This window comes from Globicephala melas, chromosome 13, assembly GCF_963455315.2.
Source record: "Globicephala melas chromosome 13, mGloMel1.2, whole genome shotgun sequence".
NCBI lineage: Eukaryota > Metazoa > Chordata > Mammalia > Artiodactyla > Delphinidae > Globicephala > Globicephala melas.
Genome location: NC_083326.1, coordinates 22,431,849 through 22,450,427, shown reverse-complemented (window position 1 = coordinate 22,450,427; position 18,579 = coordinate 22,431,849). Strand labels below are relative to the sequence as shown.

The 18,579-nt window shown below is 39.9% G+C and overlaps 1 protein-coding gene across 2 annotated transcripts in view; it reads right to left on the bottom strand.

The window, feature by feature from the left end:
* DOK6 (docking protein 6) overlaps nt 1-18,579 on the bottom strand; it is a 430,409-nt gene that overhangs the window by 74,418 nt on the left and 337,412 nt on the right. For both annotated transcript variants that reach the window (XM_030868146.2, XM_060310052.1), the window contains exon 7: nt 8,032-8,149. In XM_030868146.2, coding sequence (XP_030724006.1) covers nt 8,032-8,149 — 118 coding nt within the window. The remainder of the gene's footprint in view (nt 1-8,031; nt 8,150-18,579) is intronic.

Below are 18,579 nucleotides of genomic sequence, written 5' to 3'. Positions count from 1 at the left end.
ACAATTTGTATGGAAACATAAAAGACCCTGAGTAGCCAAAGCAATCTTGAGAAAGAAAAATGGAGCTGGAGGAATCAGGCTCCCTGACTTCAGATGATACTACAAAGCTACAGTAATCAAGACAGTATGGTACTGGCACAAAACAGAAGTATAGATCAATGGAACAGGATAGAAAGCCCAGAGTTAAACCCACGCACATATGGTCACCTTATCTTTGATAAAGGAGGCAAGAATGTACAATGAAGGAAGAAAAGACAGCCTCTTCAATAAGTGGTGCTGGGAAAACTGGACAGCAACATGTAAAAGAATGAAATTAGAACACTCCCTAACACCATACACAAAAATAAACCCAAAAGGGATTAGAGACCTAAATGTAAGACCAGACACTATAAAACTCTTAGAGGAAAACATAGGCAGAACACTGTATGACATAAATCACAGCATGATCTTTTTTGATCCACCTCCTAGAGTAATGGAAATAAAAACAAAAATAAACAAACAGGACCTAATGAAACTTAAAAGCTTTTGCAAAGCAAAGGAAACTACTAAGAACACGAGAAGACAACCCTCAGAATAGGAGAAAATATTTGCAAATGAATCAACAAAGGATTAATCTCCAAAATATAGAATCAGCTCACGCAGCTCAGTATTAAAATATCAAGCAACCCAATCCAAAACTGGGCAGAAGACCTAAATAGACATTTCTCCACAGAAGACATACACATGGCCAAGAAGCACATGAAAAGCTGCTCAACATCACTAATTATTAAAGAAATGCAAATCAAAACTACAATGAGGTATTTGACCTCACACCAGTTAGAATGGGCTTCATCAGAAAATCTACAAATAACAAATGCTGGAGAGGGTGTGGAGAAAAGGGAACCCTCTTGCACTGTTGCTGGGAATGTAAATTGATACAGCCACTGTGGAGAACAGTACGGAGGTTCCTTAAAAAACTAAAAATAGAATGACCATATAACCCAGAAATCCCACTACTGCACATATACTCAGAGAAAACCATAATTCAAAAAGACACATGCACCCCAATGTTCATTGCAGCACTATTTACAACAGCCAGGTCATGAAGGCAACCTAAATGCCCATCAAGAGACGAATGGATAAAGAAGTTGTGGTACATATATACAATGGAATATTACTCAGCCATAAAAAGAAATGAAATTGAGTCATTTGCAGAGACGTTGATGAATCTAGAGACTGTCATAGAGAGTGAAGTAAGTCAGAAAAACAAATATCGTATATTAACCCATATATGTGGAACCTAGAAAAATGGTACAGATGAACTGGTTTGCAGGGCAGAAGTTGAGACACAGATGTAGAGAATAAACGTATGGACACCAAGGGGGGAAAGCGGCAGGAGGTGGTGGTGGTGGTGGTGTGATGAATTGGGAGATTGGGATTGACATGTATACACTGATGTGAATAAAATGGATGACTAATAAGAACCTGCTGTGTAAAAAAATAAAATTCAAACATTAAAAAAAAATGGAAAAAGAAAATGTAGATTCACCATAAAATAAAAGTTGCTACCTCAGAAGCTAGTAGAAGAAACAGGTTTATAAACACATAGATTGATATATTAAAGCTATATCTAAATGTCTGGGAGCTTGGCAGAGGGAGTGATGGATGATAACTGTGGGGTATGAGGGACATTTCACACTGAGAATATTTGGAGCGTCTTTTTGGTGTCTATCTTGGGGAAGCAACTGTTTCATTCCTCTCTGAAAACTGATATCCAGGGAGGCACTTTCTGCCTTTGACTTCCCCTTCGTAAGGTAAGGATATGCAGTACATGTTCATAGAGAAGGTTTGATAGACACAAAGTGTTGATTCTAAAAACCGGCTCATGTTTTCAGGTTTGTTGCCGAATCGCCAGAAGCAGGGTCGGGCCTTATGGACAACGTGGGATGTATTGGCTGCTGTGGACCCACAGTGACCGATTCACCTGACAACATGTAGATCAAATCCTGGGAAGATGGGAGCGTGAACACGTGCAAGCTCCTTTTTACCACTGGTGCAGATTTCTCTGTGTGTGTGTGTGTTACTTGCTACAGGAGGCTTTTATTAACTTTGCAATTTGGAAAACATCATATCATGAAAATTTAAACAGAAGATCTCAATGGAAGCAATTTGAAAACCATGCGAACTTGAAATTAAACAGGCAGTAAAGAAGGACAGAGGGTCAGAGCTGAGCAAAGAGTGAGTAAATCCTTTGATTTACCTCCTTCATCTCCGCCAGAACTCTATTTACCGTTTTCCAAAGGTTATCTCTAATTCTAATTGCCTGTTTGCATCCTGTCCTTCTGAGAAATTGGAGCAGCAGATGCCCTTTCAGTGAACATAACATGCCTTCTGTGTAATCAGGTTGGCTGCTGTGCTGACACCGGGGGTCTGGAGCTAATTACAGATGTACCACGGGCGGAGGGAGCAGACAGTTCAGAGCTGGCATCTGAATATTAATCAGTTTAATGAAAGCAGAACTCCAAAAGTTGTCACCTTTACAAACGGCACCCCCAATCGTCCTTAATTCCGAGAGCGAAGTTGTTCAGGCTGTTCAAAAACGAGTCCCAGCCTATCCCATGTAGATTTGTGTAAAAAATAGTAATTAAATGTATCAGGGAAAGTTTAAAGATAACACACAGTCTCATAAGGCGGCACGTGGGGATCATTTCCAGCTCACATTCTCGATGCCCCCTTCTCATCACTGTAGCTTGTGCAAGAGCTCATCCCGGATGGAAGCATCAGGTGGAGAGGCAGAAACCCACCATCTCACTGTATCTCCTGTGCTACCAAAGGAAAGACCGGCAGCAGCAAGTGTCTGTGTTCACTAACAACAATCCTAAAGCAAGGAACAGACACGCCAACAAAGGCCTGAGCCTGTGCACAGAGAAGGGCTGCTGGGACAGTGGAGTGGACGTGGTTCCTTTCGCGACACTGGTTGAGAACTGTCCTCAGAGAGAAGAGTGGTCTCGACGCCATCCCCTCCTTGTATCCTTTATAATGCATTTTCTAATACATTTTTGAGTTCATTGAAGACTCACAAGTGCCTCCCGTGAGCGAGCTTTGGTACCACCCATGGTCTTTACTAGTTTGATTTGTCATCTTTAATAAATGCTCTTGTCATCTTCACAAATCCCACTTTAAAGACCCTGCTCTATAGTCCATCATCTAAATAAGTAGAATGGCAATTAAAAGTCAAGGTGAGCCTTAAGTAAGAAAAACTCTGACCTCCTTACTGTAAGCAGCTCCTTTGCCCCCTGTTTCTTCTTCCCTGTTTTCCTTAGACCCTAGTCATAAAGATGAGATCAGGCAACGTGTAACACAGCTCCTGGTTCCTGCTTTTCTAAATATACACAACACCGTACCTAACCTGTTGGTCCCTTTCCTGGATGAGAACGAGTAAGAATGAAGAATTAAGTAGTTAAAGAATGACTGACTCTCTACCCCTAGCTTCTTCCCCTTAGCAAATTTGCGGGTGGACCCTGCAGGGGCAGGTAGACCCCGTGGGCAAGACGCATCCCAAGGAAGATGGGAAGGATCAGCAGGCCTGCACACAGCGGAAAAATGATGAAGAATCTGACCTCCTGCCTTAATGATTAACTGAGATGGTTTCCCCTTTCTCCCTTTAAAAGCTGTCATGGCTGAGCAGAACCTTGGGAACTGGTCTCTGGACATGAGTCCACCATCTCCCCAGATTGCCGGCTCTTCTGAATAAAGTCCATCCTTCTCTACTGAAATTGCCTCTCGATTTATTGGCTGTTGAGTGGTCTTTTTCTTTCTTTTCTTTTCTTTATTTCTCCTTCCTCCCTCCCTCCCCCCCCCTTCTTTCTTTCTGTCTCCTGCTTTTTTTGACTGTTCCTCATCCTCCCAACACTTCTTCTGCTGAAGGCCTTGGAACTAAAATCACAGTTATAGCACTAGTAAAACGAATGCTGTGTTTTGAGCATTCACTTTTGAGTCAAGAGTTCAAGATCATGTTTCCTTCCCTTTAACAGTTTATGTTTCCCTGAGTCTAGAGATAACATCTCTAGAATGTGTTTGTTTGTTTGTTTTGCGGTACGCGGGCCTGCCTCTCACTGTTGTGGCCTCTCCCTTTGCAGAGCACAGGCTCCGGACGCGCAGGCTCAGCGGCATGTGGGATCTTCCCGGACCGGGGCATGAACCCGTGTCCCCTGCATCGGCAGGAGGATTCTCAACCACTGCGCCACCAGGGAAGCCCTAGAATGTGTTTTGACACAAATGTTTTTCATAAATGCAGAAGTTAGAGAGACATAAATAAAAAATTACTTTCTAATACAAATCAATCATCCCGATTACCTGGTAAAAATCAAGAAAAGGAAAAGTCTTTATTAACGACTTCTCCAGGAAGAGGTGACATAACCCATCGCAGCCATTTAGGGATAGACATTTTAACAGCAGCGGCCTCGTACTTAGCTAGTGTGTACTTGTTAAAGAGGAATCATTCTGTTTCCCAATCTTTTTGACTCCAGAGAGCTAGAGCACACTGGGGAAACCATAACAGCTCATACTCTCAGAGCGCTGTTCTGGGAGTACCATGGAGAGATCTGATATTGCACCTTTCTTCCAAACATTAGAGCAAACAAAACGCAGGATGTCAGTATTGATACGTCAATCTTTTACAGTGTATATTGCCTCTATGGTTAAAGACTGGATGACAGAAGTGAATACAGTAAAACCAAGTAAAGTGCAGTTTTGAGGGTGAGTGGCAATTGAAGTTATGGGGAAGTCTTTATGTGTAATGGATTTGTTTGCACACCAGGAATTTTTTTTCCGTTCCACTACGTGTGCTGCTTATTAATGAATTCCAATCTATTAAACTCTAAGCATATAAAACTTTCCCCCCTTTACCTTCTGAATGAAAGCCTGTTGAATTTAATTCATATTGATCTCAGCTTCACAGTTAGAATGTTAACAGTATGGTGAAAAAATTCTAACGATGGATTTTTATTCCTCAATGCTACCTGCAGTTTACTTGATGATATATCACCCACCAACGCCAGAGTTTTCCTTTGACTCTGGAAGATCAATGATGATAGTTGCTTGACTATGTTCTCCTCTTTGTAAAGAAGAGGTGATGCCACTTCAAGGAGCACAACTGAGGGAGATGCAAAATAACCACTTTTAAATGTAGTTTAGTGAAAAAATGCACCTGTGCGTGAAGGGGTGATGAGGTGGTTTCTATTTTGATTTTTCTTGATTCAGTAGTTTTATTCTGCCCTAATTCCATGAGGGCAGAGCCTGAGGAGATTACACCCCAGTAAAAACCATGGTCAAAGGCTCTGCCCCTCCACCTCTCTCAGCAGAACAAAAGGAGAACAAAACAAATCATTGTCAAAGTATCACTAACAAATTTACATCTATATTGACCTATATATCGTCTACCTACCTACAATCTATTTATCTATCTGTATCTCTATCTATATGATATAACCATAATATGAGGGGTATATAAAATGGCAAAATGTATTGCTCTAAGAAGTATGCAACACAAAAATAAATGCACAGTAGAGTGAAATGTACTCTACATTGAGTATATTCTATATTTATCTGACTTACAGTAATGACCCTAATCAATGCATATTTTTTGTTACATAAAAACAACAACTAATGACCAAAGAAGAATGTGACATTGACATTGAAGGGGTTCGGAATGAGCCTCCCCAAAATGTGCCACTTTGGCGTGTGGATTATTTTGAGCTGAAGACAGTCAAGGTCCAAAAGACTCAGGAAGAGCTTTAACCTCTCACTTAATCGCCTAAAAGAATTCCGACAGGGGGTCTGGCTCAGACACAGAGATAACTTTATCTGAATGACCGATCAGCGTGGCAGGGCAAACAGTTAATTACCAAACATCTGCTCTTCTTATCGTCCTGTGACTTACCTTCCTCCCCTTGGAAGCCCCAGGCCCCTGTCCCTTCCCTTAGCTCAGGATATGCCATATAAGCCTCGGTTGCCAGACTTGCCTTTGGCTCTCATGGGACTCCCGTGTATATATAACAAATTGTTTTTCTCCTGTTAATCTAATGTCAATTTAATCATTAGACCAGCCAAAGAACCTGGAAGGTTAGAAGGTAAATTTTACCTTGCCAACAAGATCATATAAATAAACAGTTCATCGTAATCAATAAGGCATTTGAAACCTGTAACTGGAAATTAATATATGTGACATAAATCATAGAGAATTCTAATTAGTTATTGATTCTATTTTATTGTGTAAATCAATACTGTCCTCCAACAAGTCTCTGGCAATGTTTTCAGAAATTTAATGCATTCTGGTATTTTTTGTTGGGTGCTTATGACATTATTTCTGAAGTTGTCAGTCTAAATCTTAATGCTACCTTCGGAGAAAAGTTTTCTGTATGTTACCATGAAAACCACAGTCTTTTATTTGCTGGGATTACAAACCGACACCTTGTCAGAACCCAAAGTTTTCAGTACAGTGGTTCCAACCCATTTCCAATCTATTTGTATTAACATCTCGCTTTCTTTTTGCTTAGAAATTTAACTGTTTTTATTCTCTTATTCAAATATTCCATAGTTTTAGTTTTCTTCTATTGACTATCAATATTTACATATATATGTTTACGTTTAAATAAAAACAACCTTACGTTAAAGGCATATTTTCTAATTTTTCTAATCCCCGGAACAAGCAAGATTAGCTTCATAAGATCATGACTCGGGCGATTTTAGTGTGTGGTCACTGGCATTTGTGGACAGAAAAAAACAGAATGGAAGCACGTCTCCTCTTTCTGACAAATGAAACAGTCAAAGCAGTTCCCCTCCTTTTCTCAATCCTCTAATCCTTGTGCCATTAAAGATTTTCTCATACAAATAAATAATACAAAAAGATAATAAGGATCTACTAAATACAGGTAGTCAAGTTGGTGATAAGAGGGTTCATTTAAAATATCAAATGCAATTCTGTAAGTGACTAACGTGGTTCTGACTGCTTTTCCTTGCAGAATGTATCCTTAATCATTCATTCCCACTCATCAAATCCCATTATTCTAGCTTTGAAACTCTGGCAAGCAAATACTGCTTTAAAAATACACTTTCAGTTTGCTTGTTACAGAAATTTTTTCTTTTTTTGTCAAAACATTGAGTATTGTTAATATGAGCAAAAGTTAATGTATGAAAAGAAAAATATTCTGAAAGGTTATGATGGCCATTCCTTCACCAGGTGTTTATTGGGTACCTAGGATGTTCAAGCCTATTATGCTCAAAAAAGGTTTGGTGAGTCTTTTCAGCTGTGTTTTTTTAGCCTTATTTTTCCTAGTTCCTACTTCCTCCTGTCTTGGTCAGCTGTTAGTTTCTTGCAGCTGAATAATTTATCTGAAGGTTAAGTTTATGAATTTAGGACAAAAGGGAAAAAACAGGAAGAAAACCAGGGAAACTGAGTTCTGCTGCTGTCGATCAAATACCTGCTCTCTGTTCCTCTGATTCACCTGCCAAGCAGTCAGTCAACGCCTTATCGTTAGGAAAAATACAGAAGCAACAATACTTACACCTGTCTCCTTCTGCCCTGCACCCTCCCATATGGTTTCTACGTCAAGGCTTTGGCTAAACCTTAAAACTATGAGTAGGTTCATGCAGCATTTCATCACAGAGCTGGAAGTCAGCCTCCTGAACTGATATTCAATCCTATTACGGCAACAAGATGCTAAGTAAGAAATCCTTTGTAAAACACAGCATGAAACAGACACTGGTATTAGCTACTTTTAGCTTCTGATAATATGTTTTGTATAATGTTTTAGTCAAATTCCTGTGCCAAAGCAGGTCCTCAGCCCTTGGTGATCTTTGGGATAATTTTTACCATGAGTCTATGAAATGATACCTTTAGCAAAGCCACGGTAAATCTCAGAGCTCCCACTGTGGCCAGTGACAGCTGATAACTGGAAATGGAGGGAAAGCAAGCAATGCAAATACAAAGCAATTTGCGCGGCTGGTGGTCCACCTGTAGGAAGCTAAAGCAGGTGCTTTACGGTTACTTGCCTTGCAAACTGTAGATTTCCCCAACGCTGTTCTGACGGGTGATGTGATGCCAGTATGCACTGCGAGGAAGAGATATTGATTTGGATAACGTCATTGGTTCAGTCAAGCTTGTCTGAAGCTAAAAGAAAAAGATAACGTGTGTTAGGCTTTATTTAAAATAGTAAACTGAAATGTGTTCTTTTAAAAGTTCAGCGTTAAACGTGGGTGACGTATGATATAATGTTACAGATTCCTGCATTACCTGCTGTTTCAAGATACCATTTTGGTTTTTTTGGAGGGGGGTGCGTGGTGCGCCGTGCGGCTTTCAGGATCTTAGTTCCCCGACCAGGGATTGAACCTGGGGCCACTGAAATGAAAGCTCTGAATACTAACCACTGGACTGCCAGGGAACTCCTAAGATATCATTTTAAAAAAAGGAAAATCATGACTTAAAAAATATGAAATGAACACTTGTAAGCAATTCATCTCACTCATTAATTAAGAAGGGAACAAAAAGATGGTCGACTGATTCCAAGGAGAATTCAAAGGGCTTCTAGCTGGTCAGGAACGCTGTAAACAGCCACAGCAATAATCAATTACATTCCATCAGACACGTTTATTTGCATTTCTGTAAGCAAGAATTACCTGCATTACTGATACTATCGGCTTTCTACAATTTATTGAATTGTAAAATAACTCAAAAAATGGAGGTGCAAGCCCTTTCAGAAACAGATACCCCCAAATGGTGCCAAACACAAGATACCATTGCTTTTTTTTTTTTTCGGTACGCGGGCCTCTCACTGTTGCGGGCTCTCCCGTGGCGGAGCAATGGCTCCGGACGCGCAGGCTCAGCGGCCACGGCTCACGGGCCCAGCCGCTCCGCGGCATGTGGGATCTTCCCGGACCGGGGCACAAACCCGTGTCCCAAACCCGTGTCCCCTGCATCGGCAGACGGACTCTCTACCACTGCGCCACCAGGGAAGCCCAAGATACCATTTCTTTTTCACCCATTTCATTGTCTGTTGGGCTGCACCCCACAAGCCTACAAGCCCTGTGCTTGCCCAGCTTCAAGACCGAAGAAAGAGCCCGGAGCTGGCAACAGAGACATCAGTGGTTTAATGGATGGAGGAGCTTACATGTCTGAAGCAAGGTCCTGGAGTGACACCGTACCATGTGCCGGCGCAAGCCAGGCAGGATGTGGCAGGACCTGGCGGCAGTCTTTGCTGTGGGAGGGGGATTGCCACTTATATGGGGATTGACGTCAGGTGGACTCATTAGTTACCAGGGAAACCAGCGGAGGGACTGCACCTCCCCGCCCCTTTGATAAGAACAATCACCAGCTGGGACCTGGGGCAAGTACGCAGGAAGGTCAGTCGTATGCATAGGGTGTAGGTGAAGCAGGCCCTGGTCGGGCAGGGGATAGACAGAGAGCAAGAGAGCAGCCATCCTGAGTGGCCTGAACATACAGCGTCTTACAGTTTTTCCTGACACCCGCTCCCACCCTTACCCAATGGCTCTTTCCTCAAATAGATCTTTTTCCTTGCTCCTGCAATAGGAGTTTGTACATATTAGAAAAAGTGTTTTCCCTGAGAAGTTCTGTGATAAAAGTGTGGTATGTTTTCTTATTTGAAAGATAAACTGTAAGGTTAGCTACAGAGATCCACACAACATCCCATCAGGTGATGCTCAGACACGTGATTAGTTCAAATAGAAAAATACTTTACATTGCATTTTCAAGAAAGAAATTTATTTTTACTGATTCACACTGTTTTTTAAAAAATATCCAGAAATGGTTTTGTTTGGCCTTCGTGCACATTTCTCTGATGTAATCTGAGAAAACGTGCGCTTTCTGACAGTGGGCAATCCTCTAATTAATAACATCTCAGGGCTTCCCTGGTGGCGCAGTGGTTGAGAGTCCGCCTGCCGATGCAGGGGACACGGGTTCGTGCCCCGGTCCGGGAAGATCCCACGTGCCGTGGAGCGGCTGGGCCCGTGAGCCATGGCCTCTGAGCCTGCGTCCGGAGCCTGTGCCCCGCAATGGGAGAGGCCACAGCAGTGAGAGGCCCGCGTACCGCAAAAACAAACAAAAAACAAAACAAAAAAAATCTACACATCTCACAAAGCCCACAGCCCAAGAGGATGATTTTGGCCCCAAGTGTGCCCTATGGATATTCAGTTAATACCTTTATCTGAGCATCATACAGATAAGAGTTATGCTGTCTTCCAGTGGATAAGAAAGGAAACCCCAAAGCAAACAACCTCATATTTAGAAGACTCTTAAAGATATAAACAAGGGTTGGCAGCTTCTGCTCACTCCCGTTTAGGCAATATGTAAATATACAGATGTCAACATCTGATATGAGTGTATGATCTCAAAGAGGAGATCATTTCCTGCTGCAACCCGCTTCCCTCCCCTTCCCTAAACTTCAGAAAACTCTTTTGAAAACGTTTGGTTGAAAGGTAGTTGTTAGGAAAGAATTCTTCCTGGGCCACTCGTGGTTCTGCATTTCTTGTGACAACTTTTGTTCCTTACTATTATTTGCTTGTGCAGCAAACAGGCCTGGAAGAGAGTGTCTTTCTCCAGGGTGGAGGACATATTTGTTTCCTGACCAGGAAAATACAGATACTGTCTTCTTCCACGCTGAAGCCTGGGCAGGTTTGCTAGCAGCCACCTTATAAAATTAGGAGTTCCTATGAAACCAAGCAGGACCCTGTGGGGCCCTCCTGGGTACCAAAGCCTTTCCGTGTCTTGTTTGTAGGAAAAAGGCTTTCGGTCTCCTAGACGTTCCCTGGGTTCCAAAGGGCGGATTCAAACGGTTACTAATTAGGCGAGTGAGGGAAGGCAGAAACAAAGTAAAGGCAGTCCAGAAACAATAGTGCAGCCGTTCCCTCTACTGAACTACCTAGCATAGGCCCTGTTTACTTACATGCACCTGGACAAAGACAAAGGATGATCTCATACCCCAATTTATTCAATATATCCACATTGAAAGGCTTCGAGTTGTTTCTGCTCTTCTGATACTAAAACGAATAGATCCCAATATTAAAGAATTTTGAGAAACTGTAGAAAAAAACATTTCAGTCAGTATTCCATCCAAGGATTTAGTATGTACAAGTGGAGTTATGATCGTGGTTTCCCAAAGAGTCTCAGTGCTCCTAATATTATTTGACATTTACATTTTTATTTAAAAAAGCATCAAATTCTCTTGGAGCTTAAAAGGAATTTTGCCTGTTTTTTAAGTTCTTTCATGTCGCCAACTTACATACTTGGGTTTTAAAATTTATATAAAGAATTTATATTTTTCAGTTTTTCTTATATTTCCTTATACGTTGCTTTTATCCTAATTACCTTCCACCTTCTGTCTGTCTTGTTTTCTTGGTCTTTTCAATCTTTTCAAGTTGAATATTTCCATTTCCATTTTTATTTGTTTATTAATGAAAGCATTTCCTTCCAAATGCCACTTTGTCCACATCACAATGGCTTGTAAGTAGAATAAAAATCATTCTTTTCTAAATTATGTAATTGTGGTATTATTTCCTATTTTATATGGGAGATTGCTTGTGTACATTTTGTTGAGATATTGCTTTTTTGTGCATATTTTATTAATTTTCATTTAATAATGCATTGTGGTCAGATAATATGGCCTGAGTAGTTTCTATATATTGAAGTTTATTTTTATCTAATATATGACAATTTTTGTAAATGTTTCATAGGTACTTGAAAAGATGCACAATGAATGTAGAGTCTTTCTCTCTCTACACACACTATTCACTCAATTTCCTTCTCCATATATTCAAAAAAAACTAAATCTACTTTATCAAATATGAAGGAAAGTGTTAATTTCGAATTACTAATTAACATGTTTCTGTCCATTTCCTCTTGTATATTTAAGTACTCTTATAAAATAGTACTTAATGAAAATGGTATTTTATTGACACACAAAGCTTCCTGACTGTTTTATGGTTCTTTAACTTATTTTCCCATTCTTTAGCTATATTTTAAAACTCCACTTGCAAAAGTTCTCCCTGTCCCAGGGTTCAGCCTAACCTCCGTCTTTTCACCTCCACTCTTCCACATAAATGGGTCAGTAATCTCCCCTTCTTTCTTAGCACATCTGGGCTTCTTTTCCAAGAAGTGGTGTTGTCCATCATCCATTCATCTCTCCTTTGTTTCATCTGCACTTGGTCTACTAGAAATTCCTAGGCATTTACAACATATAGATAATAACACCACTTCCCTATTTTCAGCCAAATTCAAATATTCGACACCTTTATCTTCTTTCAGTCATTTTTCCTGGCATTTGGCCCAGAGATCATTTATTTTATCTAGTCAAATCCTCATAAAATTTTTGGGAGACAGGAAAGGGATGAAATATCCCTCTTTAAAATGAGAGGGGGCTGAGGCTTTGAGGTATGACCTGACTTTTCTAAGGAAGTGGAAGCATGAGACTAGAATCGTGCTTCTGCTCTGTCCTGTGATTTTTCTGAGCATCAAGAGATTCTGTTTAATGACTTTCAAATGAAGTTTCATCATAAGTAATATTAGATACTGCATTATTTTTTGTGGAGGATTGAAGATGGCTTCAAATTCTTGGAAAGCCTGCATTCAGAAATAGGGCATCTAGGTTCCAGACCTTTACATCTGGGCTTCTGGACTGGTTGGTGACTGCTCTGATTAATAACAGCTGGTAGATGTGACATTTTGTTTGTTTCGGCCATGCCCTTTGAGACCTTTATGGCCGTTTCTCCTTCTCTCCCTTGTTCTGAGTCACCATGTGAGTCACACTGCTCTGAGGCTGCCATGGTATGAGGAAGCCCAAGCTCACTGTGTACACTGGCCATGTAATTCGAGGTTAGACTCTTTCTTAGAGAATCCAGCCATTTTCATCTTACAGATGGAAAATCAAAATCCAAAAAAAATTCAAGGATTTGCTCAAGGCAAAATCCTAACTCCAGAAGCTCCAATAGAAAACAGTCCCCTTGACTTCTGAGTCCACTGCTCTTTAGACTCCAATGCTGATCTCTCCTGGGAAGATGAGCTTCCTCCCCACATACGACAATGTGTGACAACACAGCCTTGTACTTTGACAGAACCTGTGCCGCCAAGAAGCAGCAGGAAGGGCCCTGACAACTGCTAGAATTTCTGTGAACACACAGGCTACCAGCACCTCTTCTCGCTTTTACCACAATCGTTATCCAGGTTATGCTACTGCCTTTTGCAATTTCCCTTTGCTGTTTTGGGACTCTGCTGGCCCTTGTGATAAACCTTAATGCTAATTTGTGTTCGCCTACATAAAATTCATATGTATTAAAAAAAATGGTTCAAAAAAATCAATTCTGGGGAATTCCCTGGTGGTCCAGTGGTTAGGACTCTGCACTTTCACTGCTGAGGGCCCCGGTTCGATCCCTGGTCGGGGAATAAGCTGCGTGGTGCGGCCAAAAAAAAAAGAAAAAAAGTATTGAAAAAATAATTAAAAAATCAATTTTCCTTTTGCTCTGTCTCTCCCTAATTATTGCCTAGAATTTAAAAAATCATTTTAGCACTCAAGACACAAATCTACATAATTGGGAGAGGAAAAAGTCAGCATTTATAGATTAGCGTTTATGAGTCATTCTCTATGGGCCTGGCCCTGTGCAAACTGGTTTCATAGGTTATCCCATTTAATATCCACATAAATTGTCAACACATATGCCATCTGAACTTTACAGACAAGGAAAATGAGGCTCAGAGGGGTCACGTAATTTGTTCATCCTGCCATAGCCAGTGGGTAATATTTCTGAAGCTCGGAGCCCATGACGTTCTTCCCTCTTTACCGCACTCACTGTAAAATAAATTATTGGAACCCTCTATTCAAAGAGCAGGTTAGGTGAGAATTACACCAACTGGGTCTATTCCACTGGATCAAGGCCGGAATGCGAGTGCCTCTTTGCTATGTTCAAGACAGAACACCACAATCTGTGTGGCAAAATCACGGAGTTAAGTCCATGGGCTTTGCTGTCAGCGACCTCTTGTCAAATATCAACCCCACAGCTGCCTAGCCTTCTGACTTCAGGAAAGGTACTTAAACTTTTTTTTTTTAAGATTCAATTTTTCCTTATCTCTAAAGTTAATATAATGTGCCTTAAGTGTTGTTATAAGTATTTTATAAGATGATGCTTTTAGAGTGAAAAGCACAATGCTTGTCATGCCTGAAGTGCTCAGTAAACACAGCTGCACCTTTCCTGCTGCCACTGCACAGAGAGGTGGCTTAGACCAGTGGTGTCCAAGGCTCCATGTGGTCAAGATGTGGAGATTTGTCCAAAATGAGCTATCAAAGGGACGACAAAGGAGGCAGAGGCATCTACTTGGATCTAAGTCTAAAAGCTTAATAGAAGTAAAAAAAACTAGTAATGTGAGTCAGGAATAGGTGGTCAGTATGGGCAGGTGGGAGGGGTGGAAGACAGAGGGGAGACAGGTGAGCAGAGTGCATGTATGTTTGCACATATGTGTACTATCAGCTGGGAAGAGACAGACACAGCTTTTCTGTATGAAGAGAGTTAAAGAATGCCTCATACGGGTGGATGTGTCAACATGGGCCCTGGTTTGTCTGAGACAAGAGAAAATGGGCTGGGAAACACACTGTAGGTAAGAAGCACTGCAAAATACAGGTGGTTGGGAAATATGTCAATGTGACATGTGTGTCAGTGTAAGAAAAAACAGTGCTGCTTAATCAGGAAATGCTCAACACCAGTGCACGCCTGGTCGAGAACATTTAGTTTTACTTGTCTTGGAAAACAGCTCATGAAACTTGAAAACTGTATGGAAACAGAAGCCCAGGAGAGCATTAGCCAGCCAAGCTTGGATTGGCACTGTTTGGATTTGTTCAAACAGTCCTCTGAAGTTGGAAGGTTTATGGACAATTGGCTTCTCACAGACTTGACTTAATTTTCCATAGGGGACACCTTACACTTAATCTTCCATTTTATTCAAGATAAATGGAAAAAAAAAAAAAAGAAGATATCTTGCTGAGTTTGTACCAGACTAACAAATAAAATGTAGTTCATATAGTCATGTAGTGGAAGTTGCTAGGTGACATTTAAAATTGGACTTTGTAGAATATCATTTTCATTAACTTGAAACAAAACGGATGCCATTATTATACATTTTAAACCACGTATTGACGAAAATACTTTCAAAGAGTGTGAAAAAAGCTGGATTTTGGAATAACATCAGAAATTATTACAAACATCTACATAAATACTTTAAGTATTAAGTACAGGTATATTCTTACCTGTACTCAGTAATGATTTTAAGAATATATATTCTCTATCTATCAATCATCTGTCTATCATCTGTAAGCAGATACATTTACAGAGACACCCTTTGAATATAAGGAACATGATGAATACATATTAAAGCATTAAATTTCATAAATAAAATTTTTGCTGTCATTTGATTTTGAAATATATAAATTTCTAGAGGCTATAATAAGGTTTATGTAATTAATTTCCAATGTCTGCATATAATAAAAACTGGGATGAACTTTAGTGGTGGTTATACAATTTTACCCATTTAAAATTAAAGGTTTTTCTTTTGCCATTTTATGAATTAGCTAATAATTATTGACCTTTTAGTAAAGACCAGGTGGCATTCTAACACTCTGAAGTAGATATTATTGATCCTTCTTCCTCTTTTAAGAAGAGGGAGCTAAGGCACAGAGGAGGTAAGCGACTTGCAGGAGGTCACACAGCTCTGCTTGTCTTTCCCTAGAGTCTACCTGGTTACCCACCATGCAATGCTGCTTCCACCTAACGTGTATGCATTCACTGAATACATCCCAGAATGTGAACTATGTTCGCATTCTTTGAAAGCATTCTTAATTATCTTTCCATGCAATGCTTACATCAATTTCTTAGATTTTAGTTTGACCACTATTGGCCTAAGTGTTTCCCTATTTTACAGCACTATGCCAAAGAAGAGTCAGTCTGATTCTTTGGGTTGTATGTGTATATGTCATATATGTTTTTATGCTGAGTCATCTTGATTGATTTTTGACATCTGTTTTGTTTTTTTTTTTAAGGAAATTATTCTTGTAATTGCCAAGAGCAGATTGTATGACCTTCAATAAATAAGATTACCACAGTTTAAAAGTAATTTTTTTTTGTAATTTCCTTACTATTGTTCCATTCTAGCAGTACAAATAAAAGAAACAAAATTGTATTTTTTTTTTTGCTGTATGCGGGCCTCTCACTGTTGTGGACTCTCCCATTGTGGAGCACAGGCTCCGGACGCGCAGGCTCAGTGGCCATGGCTCACGGGCCCAGCCACTCTGCGGCATGTGGAATCTTCCCGGACTGGGGCACGAACCCGTGTCCCCTGCATCGGCAGGCGGATTCTCAACCACTGCGCCACCAGGGAAGCCCTATTTTTTAAACATAGAAGTCGAAATTTTTCATATTGGGCACTTATCTTCCTTATACATTATCAGTTCTAATCAAGTTGATTAAATATTATACATAAATATTATATATTGATATAATGCTTTTTTGAAGTGACATCTAGAGTATCCACAACAAATTTTAAGGGAAAAAAACATGATCTAAATAAAATATTTACTATTACACTGTGTCTCCGCACCACGTATTAGAAAAATTACACATTGCCTTCTCGTCATTTCCATCTCATTTGTGTATTTACTGCAGACAGAAATGTATATTTTCTTTGTTCTTGTGTGTTTGTTTAGAGACGAAATTTCCTTTAGTGTTCTGAAACATTAGGAACACAGGCCCACTTTAGTTATCAGCTATAATAATTTGTTCTAATTGAGTGAGCTTGTGTTAGTTTAATCAGTGTCTGTCAATCAGTAAAAGAAAATTTCACAAAAATGCTAATGGCATTTCCCAGCAGGGAACTGGTCATTGTCAGTAATAATAAAGGTCTTGTCTTTTGGTTAATAATTGATAATATTGAGCAATAGAATCAAGACTAGAACTTTGAAGGATGAATTCATTAACGGATATTCCTATATATTGGATATAACATACCACTTGCAATCACAAATCATACGTTTAAACTTCTCCTAGAATTCTGTAAACTTCTATGAATATACCTAGAAGAGAGACTGCAAGAAGTGTTAACATTTTCCTGTGTGTGGCTCACGAGATTATGATGTTTCCAAATTCTTCACCTTTTCAGTATGGGAAAACTAGTTTTGTTTGTTTGTTTGTTTTTTCCCCATAGCTGATAGAGATTCCTGTAAAATGTGGGTATGAAGAATGCTGTCACTCAAAAGGAAGCCAAACTACCTAGGATACATCCCATTCTGGAAGCTTTCTTATTCCTTCAAAAGTTATAAATGAGCACATAGTGCTCATGGTCTTGTTAGATATACTTGAAAGGAACTGAAAGATATAATTTAGCTACAGTTGGGAATAACAGCTTAGAGTCTTCAGAATACTCACAACAAGTATTACGGCATTTTATACACTCTAAGATGCCATCATTAGAAAGCCAACGTGATTTTATGTAGCACTACAAAAGAACAGTGCTGCTAATTAAACTGTAACTCCCATCTGACTAGAGAGATGTTAAACTGTGAAAAAGATGTGCATCTTGGAATTGATGCAGTGGAATAGCATTTCCTCGTTCATGCAACTATTTAGACAAAAAATAATTTCATAGGCTGGTAGCAGTCAATACTCGGGTAAGATTTATGATCAAGTATAAATCTAGAAGGGCAAATACGCTAATTTCGAGTCGCAGTCTAAGCTAGTTGTACATAAAGCCAGCTTTGTTCTCTCTCCCCCTCTCCTCTTCTCTCTACTCTGCCCTCCCCAGAGACAGGGAGGCATTAGACCCACCTCCATGCCTACAGGGCAGTAGGTAGAGTCAAACAATGCTGCTTCCTCACCAGAAATTTCTTTTCATCTTACATTATAAAAGGAAATAAGATCATTTGTTTTTAAATGATTACTGTTCAAAAGGTTTATTGTTTTGGGAACAGTACAAATTTTTTAGTTTGTTAAATGTGCCAGGTTACTTTTGTTTCTTGTATTTCTAGTAACAAGGGCAAGTAAAATGACAAATCTTAAAGAAAACAATTTGTTTTCCAGGGAAGAAGTTCTATGTGAGACTCTGCTATTTGTTTTTCTCCAACCACTAGAGCTTAGGAAAACCAAAGAACTGACTGACAGCTTTGGACAGCAGTGCCTTCAACAAGTCTTGCCAGTGTTGTTTTTTAGGCATTAGAAGTGGGTTTGCTATCTTGCAGGTGTTTCAATAACACTGAAGCTATTTGTCCTTAAATTGTGTACAGAGCTTTTCTGGTGACCAGGAGGCAAGAATTACTGGAAAAAGGCGCATTCCAGACACTATGCTTTTAAAGGACACACTGTAATTCTTGTTATGGGAGACCGTTCCCTTTCAAATCACTTACAATATTACAAAGGTACTAACGACCCCCTCCCCCACTTCCTTTACTTATTTTTGATAAGATATCAGGAAAAATCTGTGTTTTAAAAATTACATTTATGTCGTCTCAGCTGCTTCTTCCCTGTGGACATTTCATAATACTTGTAAAGCTTAAAAAC